The sequence below is a fragment of the Cottoperca gobio genome, chromosome 4 (assembly GCF_900634415.1).
Source record: "Cottoperca gobio chromosome 4, fCotGob3.1, whole genome shotgun sequence".
Lineage (NCBI taxonomy): Eukaryota > Metazoa > Chordata > Actinopteri > Perciformes > Bovichtidae > Cottoperca > Cottoperca gobio.
In genome coordinates, this window is record NC_041358.1 from 18,224,428 (window position 1) to 18,243,883 (window position 19,456).

Genomic DNA, 19,456 nt, shown 5'->3' on the forward strand with positions numbered 1-19,456 from the left:
GATAAGACAAGCTTTTCTTTACCCGTAGAACTGAGCTGTCTGTGGAGCACGGATGTTTTTCTCTTGGGAATAAGGGTCATAGTTCCTACACTTAACAGAGCAGAGGTACTGAATGACCTACACGAGGGGCATCTGGGCATTTGCCATATGAAAGCTTTAGCAAGAAGCCATGTATAGTGGCCCCATCTGGTTAGGGGTATTGAAGCGGTAGTATAGAAGTGCAGTGCATGCTACCATGCAACTACCAGCAGTAGCCCAAAAATGAAATCTTAAGGATTGCCATCTTCTAAGCCCTGTCTGTGACATCAGACCAAAAATATATATTAAATGTTAAAGTCTACATGACTAAATGATTATCTGAGCTTTTAATGCACTTTATTTTTCAGTTATTTAACAGATAATACGTATGTGCACTTACCCATTGTCTTTCAGCAGATAATGTCCGAAGTGAGAGCAAGTAGAGAATGTGGATCTCCTTCTTTTAAACACTTTGTACATTTGAGGAGGGGGAGCTAAAACTAGTTTGCCCTGTTGTGTTAACCTCTTAAGAGGTGGGGGAATTTACCTGAAAATACCTACAAACGACATACCTAAAAGTAAATTGAAAGCTGCTCTTCAACCTTTTGGTCTCATTCAAAAGATAACTCTCTTTTTGTTCTTGCAAAATATTGAATAATTGAGTAATAGTGGTCTGAATATACTGAATTTGAAGAATATACACTCATGGGTATAGCTGGTAGGTATGAACTGGAAAACACAATAGAAACATAGCACCAAGTGTTACCAAGTTCAGGTTACAATTTCAGATAAAAGGGATAAAAACTTAACATATTAGACACGTTTTTCTAAGAGTAACACCAGGCGTTCACAAGCTGTGCATTTGGCGATATTATTGATAAAAAGGCCATAAATAACTATTGGCCTTTACTATAAATAACTATTATATACCAATATTCCCTGTCAGTGGTAATTTCACAAAGTAAGTGAAGTATAAACAAAAAGAAATGTAATATTTTTGTATTTATTTTGTAATTAATAAATACAATTATGAAAAGACAATAACATTTGTAAAAAGAAAACTAGCTCCAGCAGTTCATTGGCTACAAAATACGAGAGTCACCGGGAGACTGGGCTGCTGCGGGCTCTGTCTGTCAACAAAAGAAGAGGGCTGGCACTTCCTTATCAAGTTGACACTCATTGGCTATTGATGGCTGTAGATAACGCATGAAAGCTCCGATTGGCTCAAATTAAGTGTCAATCGAAAGGTCAGAGTTCGGCATCCAGTTAGCAAATATCAAAATAGCGCTAATAGCTTGCTACATGCCATTTTTAGTATCATTGCGAAAATAAACACATCGATCAGCTGATTTCAAAGATTGCAACGGCTGTTCATGGGCTTTTATCAATGTGACAATGTTCAAGATGGATATATTTTTACTGGAAACGATCGTTTGGACATCTGCAATGACACAAGTGGTTTTTTTGGATTATTACTGATTACAGGATTATGATGAGACTTCATAGGTGAGTTGGCTCAAAGTTATGGGTTTGATTGTGAGTGTGCTTGCTTGTGTGAGATGCCTACTGTACTTGCTGTTGTGATTTTGATCTCAAAACAGTTTTTCTCACTAAATAGACGCGACTCTAAGCTTTCGAACGACATGTGGCTGTTACGGCCACGGCCTTAGTTATCTGCAGGGATTACTTTGTGGATGCATGCACCTTGTTTTCCCTATTTAAGTATGCAGATTTGGATGTGTGACCACCGCCCCTTGATTGGCTGCGGCGACACCTCCTCCTCTCACCTTGATGACGACCGAGCTGTGATTGGTGTGCACCTGTTCCGGTGGATACAAATGCCAGGCCAGCTCGACAGTCGGGGCTGCTGGTGTTGTCAGCCAGATGCCTCGTACTTGTGTGGATACTAGATTCCGTGTATCGTATATTGTTGGCTGAAATTCTGTGTACTGTATCCTAGGTGTTGGAACTAGGTTTATCTTTGGCGTCACTTGATTAGAAGTGCAGCGTTTTCTGTTAGACGTTAGGGTGCCCCGGCGCTGTTTTGTTGTGTTCTTTTGTTATTAAGTTTTCACCCCGAGCTTTGTTTTAGAAATGTTTAGGTTGGGGGTTATTTGTATTAGTTGGCTTTGACGCCTCATGCTCTTATGTTAAGAAACCTCCTTTTGTTCTATTTGTGGTGTCGTTAAAAGCAATTGGTTGCCAATTATCCATATTCTATTAATAAATATACTTTATTTACCATCAACATCTGGTTATATGTTACTCCCTTTTCCCTTGCCGAGCCGGGTCGTAACAGTGGCGTTAACAGCTCCATCATGGCTGACTGTAGGGAACAAAGGGCAAGATACAGCCTCTCTGAAAATGGATGAAAACTGTTGTTAAGTGGTTAAAAGCATAATTTGACAGCAGTGTTCAATAAACAAACTTTATTGGTCCCACCTGATAAAGGTGAGACCAATAATGAAACACCTTTAAGTTTAAAGGTGGGATCTCCCTAGAAGAAACCTCACAATTAAAGGGGGAATAATGGCAGAAACCTCAGGGAGAGCAACTGAGAAGGGATCCCTCTCCCAGGACGGACAGATGTGCAATAGATGTATTGTGTTGAGAATAAACAACGTAGTCAAATTAAAACATGATGTGATCCAGGAGGATGTCAAAAAAGCTTCCCGGTGCCTCTAAAAATAATATTAACGTAGGTGCATAACTAGGGGCTGGTCCAAGGCAAGCCTGAGCCAGCCCTAACTAGAAACTTTGTCAAAGAGCAAAGCCTTTGGCCTGCTCTCAAATGTGAAGAGGGTGTCTGCCTGCCAAACACAAACTGTGCAGCTCCTTCAGTGACAGGCTGCCTCACCCACGGTGTCTCACGGAAAGAAACCATAGGTCCTTTCTCCCTTCAGCGGTCAGACTGTACAATCACCACGGCCCCTGGTAGACCGCCACACGAAGAACAGACTATTCCACCACTGTTGTGGAATTATCACTACAATGAGCAATATTCACTTTTTATAACTTCTGCAATTATCACTGCCATGTGCAATATTCACTTTTACAACTTTTTATCAACAACTCTTTTACTCTATTTTATTCTATTTAAATGTGTACTCGCCACTTTACTTCCTTGTTCTTTTGCTGTAACAAGGTAAATTTCCCCATTGTCGGACAAATAAAGGATTTCTGATTCTGATTCTGATGACCTGATTCTGTCCAACTTTCTGATCAGATTCAGAAATCCTTTATTAGTCCCACGGCGGGGAAATTTACCTTGTTACAGCAAAAGAACAAGAAAGTAAAGTGGCTATTACACAATTAAATATAATAAAATACAGTAACAATAGTATAAGTACGGAGTCATTGATAAAAAGTTTTAAGAGTGAATATTGCACATGGCATTGATAATTGCACACAGTGGTGGAATATACTTTTCTTGGTGTGGCGGTCTACCAGGGGCCGTGGTGATTGTACAGTCTGACCACTGCAGGAAGAAAGGACCTACGGTTTCTCTCCGTGAGACACCGCGGGTGAAGCAGCCTGTCACTGAAGGAGCGGCACAATGCGAACAAAGTGTCCTAGAGGGGGGGGGACATGTTGTCCAATAGAGAGGACAGCTTGGCCGTCATTCTCCTGTCTCCCACCACCTCCACAGTGTCCAGAGAACTCCACAGGACAGAGCTGGCCTTCTTAACCAGTCTGTTCAGTCTCTTCCTGTCAGCAGTCGAGATGCTGCTGCCCCAGCAGACCACTCCATAGAAAATAGCCGATGCCACCAGAGTCAAAGAAGGTCTTAAGGAATATCGCCTGCACTCCAAAAGACCTCAGTCTCCTCAGCAGATAAAGTCTGCTATGTCCCTTCTTAAACAGAGCAGCTCCCTGGTCTTCCCTGCATTGAGCAGGAGGTGGTTCCTCTGGCACCAGAGGGCAAAGTCCTCTGTCAGGTCTTCATCAGCTGCGATGTCAGCGCCACCGGTCTGTACCTGTTGAAGTCCTTGGGGTGGGGTTTTTGGCACGGGTACCACACAAGATGTTTTTCACAGTTGTGGTACCCTCCCTTGCTTCAGGCTCAGGTTGAACAGTAGCTCCACAATCCTGCAGCCTTTCTTGCCTTACACCTTCTGAGCTCACTCCTCACCTGGTTGGCTGTGAGGGACAAAGTGTAGGTAGTGGGTGGAGAAGCAGGAGACAGAGTGGCCGTGTGAAGTAACTGACAGTTGGGGGTTGAGGGAGGGGGCAGGATGGAGATGACAGGGTCGTACACCGGTGATAAGAACAATGGAGGTTGCAGCACGGGTGAATGAGAAAATATTCCCACTTTAGGTCCCCCTTGGGCTGAGAGTCTGGCTCCTTGTACCCAGAGATGGTTTTCAGGCCTCTCCAGATACTGCTGACATTCCTCTGCTGCACCTGCTCCTCCATCTTCTTCCTGTAGGTGTTCTTTCCCTCTCTGATCTTCCACCTTAGCTCCCTCTGAACAATCCTCAGCTCTTCCTTGTCACCTGACCTAAAGGCCCCCTTTTTGTCTTTTAGGAGAGCCTTTATCTCAGGATTCATCCAAGGTTTGTTGTTTGGGAAACATCGTACAGTTCGGGTGGGTACGACGTTATCCACACAAAAGTTTATATAGTCTGTGATACAGTCTGTAAGACTGTTAATGTCCTCTCCATGAGAGTCCATGAACACATCCCACGCAGTGGAGTCAAAACAGTCTTGCAGGGCCTCCTCAGAGTCTGCAGACCATCTCTTCACCATGCGTGTGGACACTGGCTGTCTGCATACAAGGGATTTGTACACAGCTATAGCTACAGGGACGGCTGATTACTGTCTTACATAAATAGTGGCTAAGATGTGAAATATATTGATACTGTGGAAATCATGAATGTATCGCTCAATCTTAGATGTACACTGCACTTTTATACTTTGATTGATGTACTATACACATTACTATATTGTTGTACTTTTATATCTTGATTCAAGTAACATACACATTACTATGTATGTATATTTTTGTACTTTTATACCTTGGTTAAAGTATCATACGCATTACTATGTATGATGTTATATTCTTATACTTTTGATCAGAATTATATGCATGTCCATGATTAAAAAGAGTACTTACACAAAGTGATTTGAACTGTGGCACACAGGGTGCAGGGAGCTAGCTTTGTTTTGACTATAACCAGATAAGGTATGAGTAAGAAAAGATGCCCATTCTGCTATCATAGCAGGTGTTGTGTTGAACAGCAGTAACCCAAGGCATGAGACCTTGAAGATGTTATGGTAAAACTTTAACACCCTGTGTCAGGCTCAGACACGAATTAGAGATTTACTGTTCAGCATGTATACATAATGTAGTGTAAGTTCAAGCATGTATTCTTAATGTAGTGTACATTCAAATATGTATACTTAATGTAGTGTAAGTTCCCAATAAATGTGAACAGGTACCAAATCAGGACACCAAAAATAAAACTGTGCCAAGAGGCATGATCACGCCTACTGCACCAACAAAGGCCACCATTGGATGGTGGCCTACAACAACCAATAAAAAGAAGGGATACTCATATTTTGCTAGTGTGTATATACTGTATGTGAATGCTCATTTGGGGCCTTTTTGTAAAACTGCGACACAGTTAACTACTTTGGTGTTCTGTGGAGCAGCGAAGCTGATTGGCCCTCATGAGTATAATTTGATGTTTTGTTGCACTTTTGATGTAAATAAATAACTTGATATTATAACCCAAAGATTCCTGGTCCATCTCTTCTACATATTAAAACACGTAACAATACTCATATCACAAATGTTTGCATTGTGTGGTGAAGGAAAAAAGTAATCCATCTAAAAGTTGTCAAGTTCCTGGCAATGCTGCGATCCAAGAAATTTAAATTACGTAAAGATTGAATTGAATTGAGCGTAATTAACGGAAAGAGGTATTTGTTAATGTGTTGATGTTGTTGGCCAGTTAATCTGGTTCTGGTTTAATCTTTACAAATAATAATTAACCAAAGAATTCAAGGTTAAGCACACAATTTATTTTGTATTTTTAAAATAACCTGCAGACATTTGAACAGGCTCAGTGAGAGTTATCGCCACTTTTAAAAACTCTTTTGAAAACAAAACGACAGAACAACACAAAACTAGAAGGCAGGAATCTGTGGAAAGCCGAACTCATCCACCAAAATGCCATTTTGAAAACAAAAAAAAAGAATGATAAGAAAACACCTAAATGACTGCATTACATGTCAAGTGTTATTACTCTTTTAGTTAAGTTAAAGTTAAGTTAAAGCCTTTTATTGTCATTATACAAAACGAGATTCAGAGTTCAACTCTGTCTCAGTGTGCAAAAAATACAAAGACATACATAACATTAAAAACACGGCAGTAGGTCAGACAATATAAGCAATCATACGGGGGAATAAATAGTTAAAAATATTTATATAAAAATAGTTTATACTTTTTTAAAAGTGCAATCAGAGTGTGTATATGTATGAATATGGTTATGTGTAGTCGCTGCTGGGCCTTCTAGATGCCTCATGTTAAGCAATACGGATTCAGTCAGAGGGTATCAGAGTTGCTTGTAAGCAGTGTACAAGACCAGTGTTTCCCCTACATTCATTCTGCAGCGGCAGAATTATGAGAGCTGCTGCTAAAGTTTCACGCGATCATTACACGCGACGCATTCACACCATAGGCTACATAGGCTGTGGCAGTGGGGGCCACAGGGATACTGTAAAAATTAAAAAAAAAAAACATGACGGCCAGCGGTGAACAGTTGAACCAGAATACACTTTTGGAGAAACACAAACCGGCATCACACTGCGGAGGACAATCACTTAACGGGGGATCAACGGGCCATTTACTTTAAGTGACACAACCGCAAGACAACCCTGCGCAGCTGCGCTCATCACCCCAACGCCTGATGTGATGTGAAGGCAGACTCCTCCACACAGACATGGAGAGGAGCAGAGGAGAGAAAAGGTAAAGTGAAGACACTTTGCCGGTACCAGTTAGAAACAGGTTTAGTATTAAAGAACGACACGCTAACGTGGGGACGGATTTGGTGTTTTGGCTTATTTGAAGCTATTGTTCTGCACTTAAATTATTATACCTACTTGAAGCTAATGTAGGCCTACTTACAAGATTATTGTTGTTCATTTTCTAGATGTCTGAAACCCAGAAATAACACTAATGATTATTGCAGAATTTGAATTTGAAGGTACAAGCAGCTCTGAGGGAACATTCATTAGCAGGTTGTTGGGCAGTGAATGAATGAGTCAGGATCCTGGTGGATTGATCATATTGGGCTATTTTCCGGTGGTTAAAGTTAAGTCGTTACCGACGTACACCCTGATCACAATAACACAGTTGTACATATTCATGCCTGGAAGCTTCCCAGTACAACCACAGAGTGATCTGATGGCCACTGAGCAGTTGGGATTAAGGGTCTTGCTCAAGGGCACCTCAATGGTGAAAATGAGGGAGGAGCAAATGCTGCTTTTCACCTTCCCCCCCAGATTTATCCTGCCCGTCTGGGAGATTAAACCAACGACCCTCTGTTCACAAACTTGCATCAAAAACATTTAGGCCACTGGCCCAAAATATAATAAAAATGAATATACATTTTATTAAAAATGTTACCTCATATGCTTTTGGCCAGAAGGTCAATTACAGCAGGCATTGCATCCTCAATTGGAGGCTGGAGTTTATGAGGACCAGATGAGGGCAGTATTACACCAGATGTTATCCACAGCTGTAAAACTCTGTGATTTATAATATACTTGTAAGAAATATGCTGTGGGGCTGTGTATCTAATCAAATCTATTTGAATGTAGTGTATGAGGGTAGTTGGGAAGAGGCCCATTTTCCAGGCAGGCAGTGACACAGAGCTGCCCAGACTTACACATAATTTACTTGGAATGTGAGCTACAACTGGAACGTAGTAGAGACTTAGTTTGATAAACCTCATAAGACACCAGCAAACAATGAATTGACAAAGGTTCAATGTGTTATGGTTTCCAACTGCATCTGCAGCTTTAAGAGATTTCTGTATTTGTTTAGAGTTTTACTCTGTTTTCTTTGAATTATTCTACTATAATGCTCTTTATTAAATCTGCACTTGTCTTAAAACCGACACAAGTTAAGCAATACACTGACTCAAGAGTAATAACTCCAAAAGACACATTTCACAATGCAGGTCAAGGACTATACAAATGAATGATCTATTGAACAACTGCAGAGGGGCCTGTTAGCCAGTAGAAGAACAGATAAAGATAACAATGTTATAGTGAGTTTGCCTCCTCAGGACAGGACTTGAGTTATTCATGAATTAGATTGTTGTACAACGGAACATTTAAAATGGGTGACACAGTAGTGATCTACAGCAGTTATACACCCGACATGCCCTCATACTGGCTTCTGATTTCCTCTATATATTTATGGCACACTGCTTGTTAAAGGCTTGTGAACGTGGCGGACGGACGCTACACCGTCATCTACCGACGAAACGCGATAGAGGGTGCACCAAACACAACGCCAACCACGCCGAAGAAACCCACGGGTGCATTTCCCCGTGGTGGACTGGTGAGCGTTTGGGTATGGGTTTTAAAAACACCCCCCTTTCCGGAGGCTATGCCACCTGCCCTTTTAAATGTATGTGTTGTCTTAAAATTTCAACATACAACACATTAAAGCAAAAGCAAATATAGAGATATTGGGATGACACCAGCCATGATGCAAAACTGGGCACCCTTTCTTGGACCACACTCGAACTCGGCATTCATTGCGATCTTAACTACACACCTGTAAAGTTACGTGACTGCATCTTGCATTGTGGTGACACTTTTGCAGTGACAAAATCTGGCCACAAACAAAACAGACATAAATACCTGGCAAAGTACTCCAAACCACTTCTGTGGTAGACACCACTACAGAAGGTCTGCAGCACCACATTTTGCCATGATGACACACAAGGTGAAAACAATACCAGCGGCTGGTAATAACTGCTAATGTTCCGATTAGCAATTTTCGAAAAAGAAAAGAAAATACCAACAGGAACAGAAATATATACATATACATCCCTTTCAATGGTTTCTCATACACTCATACACACTATTAGTACACATATTGAAAGAAATATGACACTTGAAGGAGTTTTTATTTTTATTGAGACAATTGGAGCAGTATAAACTTATTAAATGGTTAACATTAATCAGAATGTTGAGGTATTTCCCACTGCAAATTAATTTTCTAGTGGCTACAAAAGGATGTTGTGTTTTTGTTTTGGTTGACGGAATATTTATTTCTAAATTCCTTAATATTTGAGAACTCTATAATGTATGGAGCATAAGTTTACACACTCAGAATGTGGATACTGAAATAAAATGGCAGACAGTAAGTAGCACAGTCTATAGTAAATGGGGAGGGATTTTGGACACAAACATCATCAGCACCAAAATGTGTTTGTGTACGTGTAATGCATGAGTGCAGACAATTAGGTTGATGTGCTTTTAACAAACCATTTGTGGCTTTGTCAAACAGCCGATGTCCATCCAAGTGGCTTGTTAATGTACAGAAGAGCACCGAGGTACACAAGTCCAGTGGACTGTATGAACCATCATGATATCAGGCACTTATTAAACATGAGTTTCTTTAATGTAATGACAGGTCACTTATGGTTCCAATAATGACTCTTTGTGATGAGGATCAGTTACTCACAGCCCTTTTCCCAAAATGATTTCTTACCCTTTCACTGATAGTTATTGTGTTGACGATTATGGCTTTTACAGTACCATAGCGTCACCATAGTGTATCAATACTTTGACTTGCATACCGTTTTTTGCTTTTTGCTTACCCATCTCTGATTCAGACACACTGCACTATTCATACTACACTATGTCTGAATCTCAAGAGTAAAATGTTTTTACTGTGAAAACACAATTTATTGTTTTTAACTGGTAATCTTAAAAGCATACTTGCTTTGTACCAAAGGCTCAGTTAAATCAACCTATTGTGGTTGAAATGTGTGAATGGCTTTCCTTATATATTTCTCACTTTCTGTCACTGAGTTGAACAGCACTCTGAAACCACACCTTCTCCACCTGCTCCTTTCCGAGCTCCCAGAGTTGTTGGAGAATGGTGACGCCCCTCTTGGATGAAATCATCAGATATTCTGCATTTTCCGGATGCAAGATCACAGAGTGACGAGCAAAAACCAACGACTGGCAGAAGCGGCACAGCACCAGCACGTAGAAACAATCTTTCTCCGTCTCGTTGAGGGGAAGGACACTTTCCCAGCCGGCGAGGACAGGTCCACCCACCTCTACGGGTTTAGGATGCTCCGTCATCAAATACATGACAGCAATGGCTAGCTCATGGATGTAGTAGCCATTGTTCATGTCCCCAAAGTCAAGGATGCCAGAAATCCTGTGGCCTTCATTCTCATCAGGTTGTACGAGCACATTGAGGTCATTGAAGTCGCCATGGTTAATGCCTTTACAAAGGAAGTAAACCAGAAACATAACTACTCATGTTTTCAGTGACACATACAGTCTCGGATGACAGTATGCACGGTGCCAACGAGCTGTGTCGAGGGAGGTGAGCAAAAGAGTGTTTAAAAAGTTAAGTCATACTCACACTTCCGGAAATTGGAGCGTTTAGGGACCACAGAGGTCTTGTACTGATGAATGACAGACTTCACAAGCTTCTCAAGAGGATCTCCATCCAATACTTTGATGTATGCTTCCAGGTGGGACACATTTGACAGACTCCATAGGAAATTCTCTCTCTGCAGCATGGCGAGATGAGGGTGTTCCATCTGGAAAAGAACATGATAATACTGAGAAGCAGAAGGCAGGAAGAAAAAAGTAAAAGAAATAAGTAAAAGTAAAATAAGTATACTCAGCAAAGCTAACTGAGCAGTGAAGGGTTAGTACGTTATCATCATCAGGGTTCCTACAGCTAAAGGAAAGTTAGATTTAGGACTAATTAAGACTTTTTAAATGCCACTTGTAATGAATTTCTAGACCAACTTTACAATAGCCAAAACAGTTCCTGCACTCATATAAATTGCCTGGTACCGGTATTAGCCATGACGCAAAATCTTGGTCGAATAGCCAATTTTCATTGTACGTATACTTCCTTCCTTATATAGTGCTTATGCTCCGAGCGTCCCGGCCCCAATCAAAATATTGGTGGTGTTGGTTCCGCTATCCTGATCTAACGTTAATGCGAGACACATTCTGTAAATTATTTAAAGAAAATAGAAGTTACCAATTATTTTAAGATTGTAAATTGCAATGGCAAAACAAAGAGATAGTAACAAGGCCTTATTTTTAATAAGTTTAATTAATTTAATGTCTTCTAAGACCTTTTAAGGAGCCGCATATTTCAATACATTATCTGAATTAGATTCTAAAATAATGCAAACGTGGGTCACAACGAAGAAGCATAACAGTGTGGTTAGTAAATTCATGATTTAAGAACTCAAATTCAAAACAACATCTGGAGTGGTAAATATTGTAATTTAAGAACATTTCCTAAAACAATCTTCAAGTTGTGTCTTGAGACAAAGACTTTCACAGTGCAACACTTTGTTGTCATAACAATTCAGGAATTCAGATTTGATGGTATTACAACATAATGCAAATTACTTAACAGTTTCACAGTTTTACCATTATACCTCTTGTAGGATTATGTCCATTCTGGCCGCCATCTTGCCGGTTTCATACAGTAACTGTGGCGTTAAAGGAACCTTGGAAATAGTGGTTCCAGGCAAATAAGTAAGCAGTCGCACCAGGTACTTCTGAAAGCCATAGCCACAATCTGCCAAAGGTAAAGACAGGAATAGTGTTACAGCCATTGCCCTCACTCTTAGCCCTCATAAAGCATGACCTGTACCTTCTGACATTGCTAGAGTGTGTAGTATTACAAGTTTTTTTTCTGATTGTTTATCTTAAAATGTATAGAATGTTTTTGCAAAACTCTACATATTAAACACAAAACCTTACACCAAAAAAATAAACTATTATCACTAAGGACATGAATCTGCCACGACCTCCTATATTGCATAAGACGACGCAATAAATGTGATATTTTGCTTTGAGGCGGGCCGTGTTGGTGTACTTATCTAACTGGTCGAGTTTCTACAGTGTAGCTCAACTATTCTCTCTCTCTCTGAAACAGCATCTACACAAGGACCAATTTTAAATACTCAGCATCTACACATGTGCTCACAATCATATATACTGATGATGTATAATATGGAGAATCCGGAACATCTCTAACTAAATTAAGATCTTCTACAAACAAGAATTTACCCTTCAAGGATCAGTGAATATTGTCAGAGTAATGTATAGGAGTGTGGAAGAAATGCATCAAATGAATGTGGGAAAGAAGTCCTACAAAAATGCCAAAGGTTACAGAAGTGTCATAAAATGTGTCTGCACTAATGTCTACTGAGCTGCTTCTACTACAAACCTTCTCGACCCAAGCCTACAGCTGCTTCAACTGAATATACACATTCACATACGTCCTGGATTGTTCTTATTTATAAGGTAACTCCAACACATCTAAAAAGGCTTTTGCAATGCAACCTGCGTGTTATTTTCTAAGTGATTCATGAATGTCGACTGAATAAGACTGAATACATTTACTGTATACCTGATTGAAAGAAACTGACTGCAAAGCTGTTGTGAAAAACACAGTACCAGATGCTGTTTAACTAGCCTATATGGATGCAATGACATTATTCCTCAGGTCTGATCTGTGTGACTGATCTCATACCTATTTCTTCCAGGCTCATGAGCTGTCCTGAGATGGTAGGCAGGGCTGTTTGGGAAGGAAGTCCATTCTGGTGCAGAAAGGACATTGCATGCGTCTGCACCTCAATCAGGGAGAGGTTCTTACTGTCTTCTGAGTTCATTATCTTCAGGACGTACTCGCCACCCTCGATGGCCGCCACATAGAAGTTCTGGTCATCGTAGCTTGGCAGAGAGCGAATTTCTGATGCCGTCAGCCTAAAGAGTCTCTTCACCATCTCAACCACCTGAGACTGGCTAAAGTTGGGTTTGGCGTGTTTCACTGACATTATTGCTGAATGAAAACAACACGCAATCACAAAAATTATGCAGACATTTACAAAACCAAAGCATAACAGTAACCTTGTAAATTTATAAAAATGTTCAATACAAATTTTAGTCTGAAACTTCCAAAAGGTGTACTACAGCAAGCTGCAGGCGTCTTTAGAAATTAAATTAAATATTTTTGTAATTAGTTCTTAGTTGTTCCCCTTTGTAATAGTGCTATTTATTTTTGATAAACAGTTGATTAAATAACACTTTGAATGTTCCATGACTTTGTATCGAATAAAAATGACATACATTTGTAAAGTCCGTCTTTTCCAATGTGATCATTTGCAGGGTTTTTTTGGCTCTAATTATGTTTTTGGCAACAGACACAAAAAACTAGATAATGACATCTTAGTCTCTGGAAACATGTGATCTATCTGTGATATATCTAATATACACTAAACTAAACTTGGTTTCAGCAGCACAACTTCCAAAAAGTTCGAGTTTCATTCAAAAATAACTACCGCACCACTCCGCATGCACTACTGACAATTGTTCTAGCATTAATTACAGCGTTTTCTATGTGTTTAGACTTGCCAGTATTAATGGCAGTCACGTAGATTAAAAAAGAAAAAAAGGTTGCCTTAAACTGCAGAGCACACACATATCACTGCGGCCAGGTGTCTTTAATAAATCAAGTAACAGTGTGCGTATTCAACACACTGCATGAGATAACGATATGCTAGCTACATGAAATATCTGTCATACCAAGTAATAATAACAGACATTATTCACATTTTAGTAAACTTACCATATGGTGTGTAAAAACACCAATGGGTGATAGTAGCACGTTACGTGGGGTGTGTCTCCTTCTCTTATTATCGTAATACAGAACTAAAGAACTGTAAAAAGATCTACATCCGGTGGGATTTTTCAAAATATAATAACCCCAGGTATGTATAAAACTGAAGACTGTCGGTTTTGGCAGTGACACATAATACAATTATGGTAGGCGGGATGAATCTGACTCATAATTATTAGTTCGTTTGTTTGGTGGCGTACAAAATGTATAACTGTTTTTCCAGTACCAGTATCAAGTCAGGAAAATAGACTTCCGGTGTCTTATTTTGATGGTATGGCAGCTGGAAGCAGAAGAAGAGCACCGGTCGAAGTAGCTCATGGTAAAAATATTGTCATAGAAGAATCCAAATAAAAAGTAACTTCCGTTTGAAATTTCAACATAAAACATAACATAAACATAAAACTGGCAAATTTGTTATTTTGGTATAATGTTTGAATTCAATAAATCAACATTATTTATCATAGTAACCAACATTTTTTTCTATACCTTTTTTTCTTATGGTGAAATTAAGTTTTTAAAATTTCCAAAAGACATCTGAAGTAATTTAATATTCTAATTTCTAATCCAAACTTCTCTTAAATTCCACAGAGCCTGTGGATCCATATTGTACTTCACACAGTCCCAATTTTCACTTAAAATACTCGATATGTAAGCAATACCTACTTTGTAAATCAGGAGGTTACTGACCTACCTACATCTAACTACAGTATATATAGACATAATACACAAAGTGCCTGTCCGATTTGATCTAATTCCAATTTCTGTTAAAATAAATATGCCCCTCAAATCTACAAATTGCATTTTAGACCTTATTCCTAAAGTATTGTTAGTGTCTTGTATGCTTCATACGATCAAAACCTCATTATCATCTTGCGCAGTCTTGCCTTTAAAGACACTACTACACGACACATATCCTAAAGTAGCCAAACCTCATCCCAGAAGCCCTTAAAATAGACCTTATTATAGATCTCTCTTTTTCCCAAAAACATTTGTCTCCGTGACAATGATGGGCTGCATTGAAATATTTTAAATAGACCCTTTAGACCAGGGGTCACTAACAGACCTATCCGGACCCTGACCTATTGATCGTGTGCATGTGACGTCACGCTTATTTCCCAACCCGGAATTCAGCCATGTTGGATGTTATATACAACCAAGACGGCGGCCGCTCACGTGTGAGTTGCTGCAACGCTTCATCATTTTCTTTGTATTTAACCGTCTAAGATTGAAAGAAAATGCCAACCTTGTGCGCAGTGTATAATTGTGGTAATAACGCTACTCGTGACCCAGAGAAATGGTTCTTTAGATTTCCTACAATCATCAAAAACAACGATCCACAAAAGAGGGATGAATTACTGTCTACCGAACGCCGTAAACTGTGGTTTAGCAACCTAAATAGTAAGGATTTAACAGAAGAAAAGCACAATTCACCCGTGTGTGTGGCGACCACTTTATATCTGGTAAGAGTTCATGCTAAAGCTATGTTTACATTTACGTTAGCGAGGATAATATCGCCGCTCTTCTCACTCACAAACCACGGCTTGAGCGGTGTATCTCGAGCTCTTTGAGAGTGATTTACACGGGCATGGACGAGCACCCTGTCATCTTTCACTGGTTTGGTAAGAAGACTACCAACCCAGCCAGAAACAAAGAAATTATAAGCATCTAAGCTCTTGTATGCCTTCATTTGTGCGTTGGTTGCCCACGACGTTTGTAGCACAAGATAGTTCACAATATCCGAATATTCAATCGGCGGTAATGACTCTAAATCCTCAATATAATCCGACGGCTTTAGCGTGTACGGGTCAAGGTCGCAAATTTGGACTTTTTCTCTGAATCTTGCCTTTGCAGAGGACTCCAGAGAGTCAAAATACTTTGAAGAAGTCGGAGTTGTATTGTTGTAGTTGTTCGCTTTTTTTTATTTGTATATCATTCAACATGGCGTCGCACGCATACGTTACACAGTTTTGTCACGTGATTGCACACGAAGAATAGTCAATACATTATTAAGGGATTTTCAATTCCACAGGTTTACTCCCTTTGCTACCCATTCCTGGTAATCTTTGTATTTACGTACAGTGGATGTGCTAGTCTGGGTTAAACTGTTCAATTGTTAAGATGAGTTGAGACTGATTTATTCTAACATTGGTTGAGACTGTTAAATCAAGATGTGAAACAGTTCAAGAAAAAGGGAAATTCAAGCTGCTGCTACACTTTATAACATTTTTCTAAAATTAAGCACTTTATTTTAAGATGCACAATTTTTCAAAAGCTATTTTATTTATTTTCTCAATTTTATTTTTAAATGCAACCCGATCTACAGTATTATTATATTATATATATATATATTAATATTATATTGTATAGTTCAACGTTAAGTGTCGAAATGTTTTTAAATTGTATTTTCTTTATTAGATTTGACAGTCAGTTGTTGATGACGTGCAGACGTTGATACAGCTACTAGGCTACTTCAGTATATATCACACTAATTCATAACGCAAGTTAGAGATTAGATGCTCCGGACCTTTGCTCGTGGAAATTTTCCCTAACTGGACCTTTTAGTTGAATACCCCTGCCTTAGACCCATACGATGTAGCCCGCCTGCTATTTGTGCCTGCCTGGTCAATATCATTATCTAACAAACACATTAAAGAATTTGTGAAAAACCTCTATAATGGAAAAGCTGTGATATAGAAATTATGTAACTTTAATTCACAATAATATTGGTGAGAGATGCTGTCTTTCCTTATTTTTTTAACTCATACTTCGAAAATATTGCATTGATAATTACATTTGAAAAGAATCATATACATTAGGTTATCTATAAGAGCTCTATATGGATTTCAGAGCATATCTATGGACCTGTTCAGATGCATCTCGCGTCATCCGATCATAAGTGGAGTGAAGTACAGATAAATGGTAAATGGACTGCATTTATATAGCGCTTTTTCTATTCTTATAGCAACCACTCAAAATGCTTGGTTTATACATCAAAATCTAAATTTATGTTGGAGGCTAAAACAAAGTATAGTTTGTTTCACCATCGTCATATCACAGTTATTAATCGTAAATAGCCACACATAGATATAGAGGTCATTCTCATTCCATTGCATCCAACAAAAACCACATGCAAAGCCATATGAAGATCTTTACAACACCACTAGATGGTGCTAATGGAAACATGGAAAATTATTTTGTCCACTGGGACCATTAAAACCTAAACATAAAATGAAAGTTTTACTTTGTTAAGTTTGGGGAATGATTGTTTTCATGGTTACAGGAAAACCAACACTACTTTTTGATTTGGGACTAAACATAAATGGTATGAACAAACGTCAGTCAGCTTAACATCCACTGCACTCAGCAATAACAGCATAGACGTTGGAAATAAAATTAAATGCGTACAAACTTCCAATCTCAAAGATCTCTGTTTTGTTCACCTATGGCTATACATGGTAATTGCAAGTGAGCTTTTGTATCTCACTTCCCAAAGATCGCTGCTTGTGATCTGTCTTGGTAAATGTCATAATGCTGCAAACGCAAAGACTTTCATTACTGTGCTCAATCTGCCTCACTCAGCAAAAGGTAGACATTTAACATTTTAATAAAGGCTCTTTAAAAAGATGCGTTTTATAAGTGATTTAAAAAATGTCATTGGTTTTTCATATATATACCGTGGAGCCACTTGCCACATTCTGCTTTAGGTAGCCTCATAATTCATGTCCAGGTCAAGATTCACAGGCCATCACTTCTCCACAAACACCAAAAACAGTTTTTTCTTCTGCCTGAACACTTTATTTGCGAAAGGAGCAAGGAGGAGTGAGATTGTATGAAGAAATCTCAGTGTGATCACGTTCAACTCTTTGCCAACAAAAGACTCAGAAGAGATGGTTTCTCCATTAGATTTCCCAGTTTATGAGCTATGAAGAAATAAAGAAGGCAAAAAGAATCACAAATGGGCTGCTTGAATCAAAAAGACCATTGTGTGATAAATAAGTTAAAGGTTCTGTGGGATCCCTTCCGAGACCCGGCAGTTGTGATGCTGTGGAAATTGGTCCAAGCTGTGTCTTGACATTTGCTGTAAACTACCACCTCGCTGTGACTTAGACGTGTTTTGTACAAAGGACTTGTACAGATTGTAGAGACTGTCAAGATAAATGAATAATCTTGAGACGTTTATGAAACTCTGAGCACTTAGCGAAGATAGACAGTGTACTGGCAGCTCAAACATTTAAAGAGCTTTATGTTCTTGAAGTTCACGTCTGAGCCTCAAACTGCAGTGATATTGCCAGGAAGTCTTGCAATCTTCATATACTGTATATACTAATTTCACATGAAATAATGTCATCTCACTCTGTGTTGAAAATGTGAATAAAACTGCAAGGATAGATTGCTAGTGAATCCAGAGGTCAATTTCATAACACTCCTTTCAATAAACATCACAGACATTAATGAACATATGCAGTATTAAGGGCTGCGCAAGAGGAGAAAACCCCAAAAGTAAGGACTTCTATAAGAATCAGAATCAGAATCATTTTAATTGCCATGTAGGTTTCCACCTACAAGGAATTTGCTCTGGTAACGTTGGTGCATAATTATAAAAAATGTACAATTAACAATTAATATTGTAATATATACAACATATAAACAGTAGGAGTAATGTACAACACACAACACAAGGACAGCCGGCTGAGCAGTATGTTAATGTAACGTGTAGAGGGGGGGAGGGAGTAACGTTACGTAACGTCTAACGTAACGTAACGTCTGCATATCTTATGAAGCACACGGTCAGGTACGTCCGGTAATTTTGAACATGCTCAAAACATCAGCGTTCAACAACCTAACACAGTGAGCTCTTAAAGAATACTACTTATACCTTACTTACCTTATATCAATGTACACCAGCGTGTTGCCGATATTTTGTATACGCCATATTTTTGTATATCTTATGCATTCGTTGGGCATTCGTCTGATACATTTTGTATTAGGAAGTGATGCGCTATCAATAGGTTAGACATGCGCATCCGTATATGTTAATTTTTCCGATCCGATGAAAAGTTCGACGTATTTGGACTCTGACAAATTTTCGTATGCGCCGGCATACGTTTCTCTCATACGAATATGTGTGACAGAGCCTTTACAGACATTTCTTTTGGGGGTAAATGTTTTTTGGGCAGCAGGGGGGAGCCCAAGCCAAGGACTATACCAAGAGCCCCTGTGTGTGTTTATTGGTACAATCAGCCAGTATATAGTATATTTCCCTAAGGTGCAAGAGGACATGGCTGTAGGGGAACCTGTGTGTCAGATGCTTGCAAGCAATGCATCTTGGTACATGTAGGCACTGCCAGCACGGCTACGCGTGCAGGAAAACTCTTGGTCAAGGGAACACGCACTGAGGAACAGTTTACAGTCTACATTTACCATCCACACTAATTGGACATCCACATAAAAGGTGGCACATTTTCCCTTTAAGTGTTATGGCACACAACATGATCTTCATCATCCCCAATGTCACTA

At 39.3% G+C, this 19,456-nt stretch overlaps 1 protein-coding gene across 2 annotated transcripts; it reads right to left on the reverse strand.

The window, feature by feature from the left end:
• Positions 1 to 9,160: 9,160 nt before the first annotated feature.
• hykk.2 (hydroxylysine kinase, tandem duplicate 2) lies at positions 9,161 to 13,961 on the reverse strand. Of its 2 annotated transcripts, none has more exons than XM_029429866.1 (5): positions 13,889 to 13,961; positions 12,794 to 13,102; positions 11,691 to 11,833; positions 10,646 to 10,826; positions 9,161 to 10,502 (listed from the first exon to the last, which is right to left on the reverse strand). In XM_029429866.1, the coding sequence occupies exons 2-5, from the start codon at positions 13,095 to 13,097 to the stop codon at positions 10,060 to 10,062; spliced, it is 1,071 nt and encodes a 356-aa protein (XP_029285726.1). In that variant the 5' UTR covers positions 13,098 to 13,102; positions 13,889 to 13,961; the 3' UTR covers positions 9,161 to 10,059. The 2 variants fall into 2 exon arrangements, with proteins under 2 accessions (XP_029285726.1, XP_029285727.1); XM_029429867.1 differs by lacking the exon at positions 13,889 to 13,961 and adding an exon at positions 13,390 to 13,561.
• Between the last annotated feature and the right edge of the window lie 5,495 nt (positions 13,962 to 19,456).

Excerpts from the sequence above, each read along its gene's own strand:
- hykk.2 (XM_029429866.1), bottom strand. The coding sequence starts at position 13,097 with ATGTCAGTGAAACACGCCAAACCCAACTTTAGCCAGTCTCAGGTGGTT. Across the intron at positions 10,827-11,690 it reads TGGACATAATCCTACAAGAG|ATGGAACACCCTCATCTCGC; the intron begins GTATAATGGTAA and ends GTTCTTTTCCAG. Across the intron at positions 10,503-10,645 it reads ACGCTCCAATTTCCGGAAGT|GCATTAACCATGGCGACTTC; the intron begins GTGAGTATGACT and ends TCCTTTGTAAAG.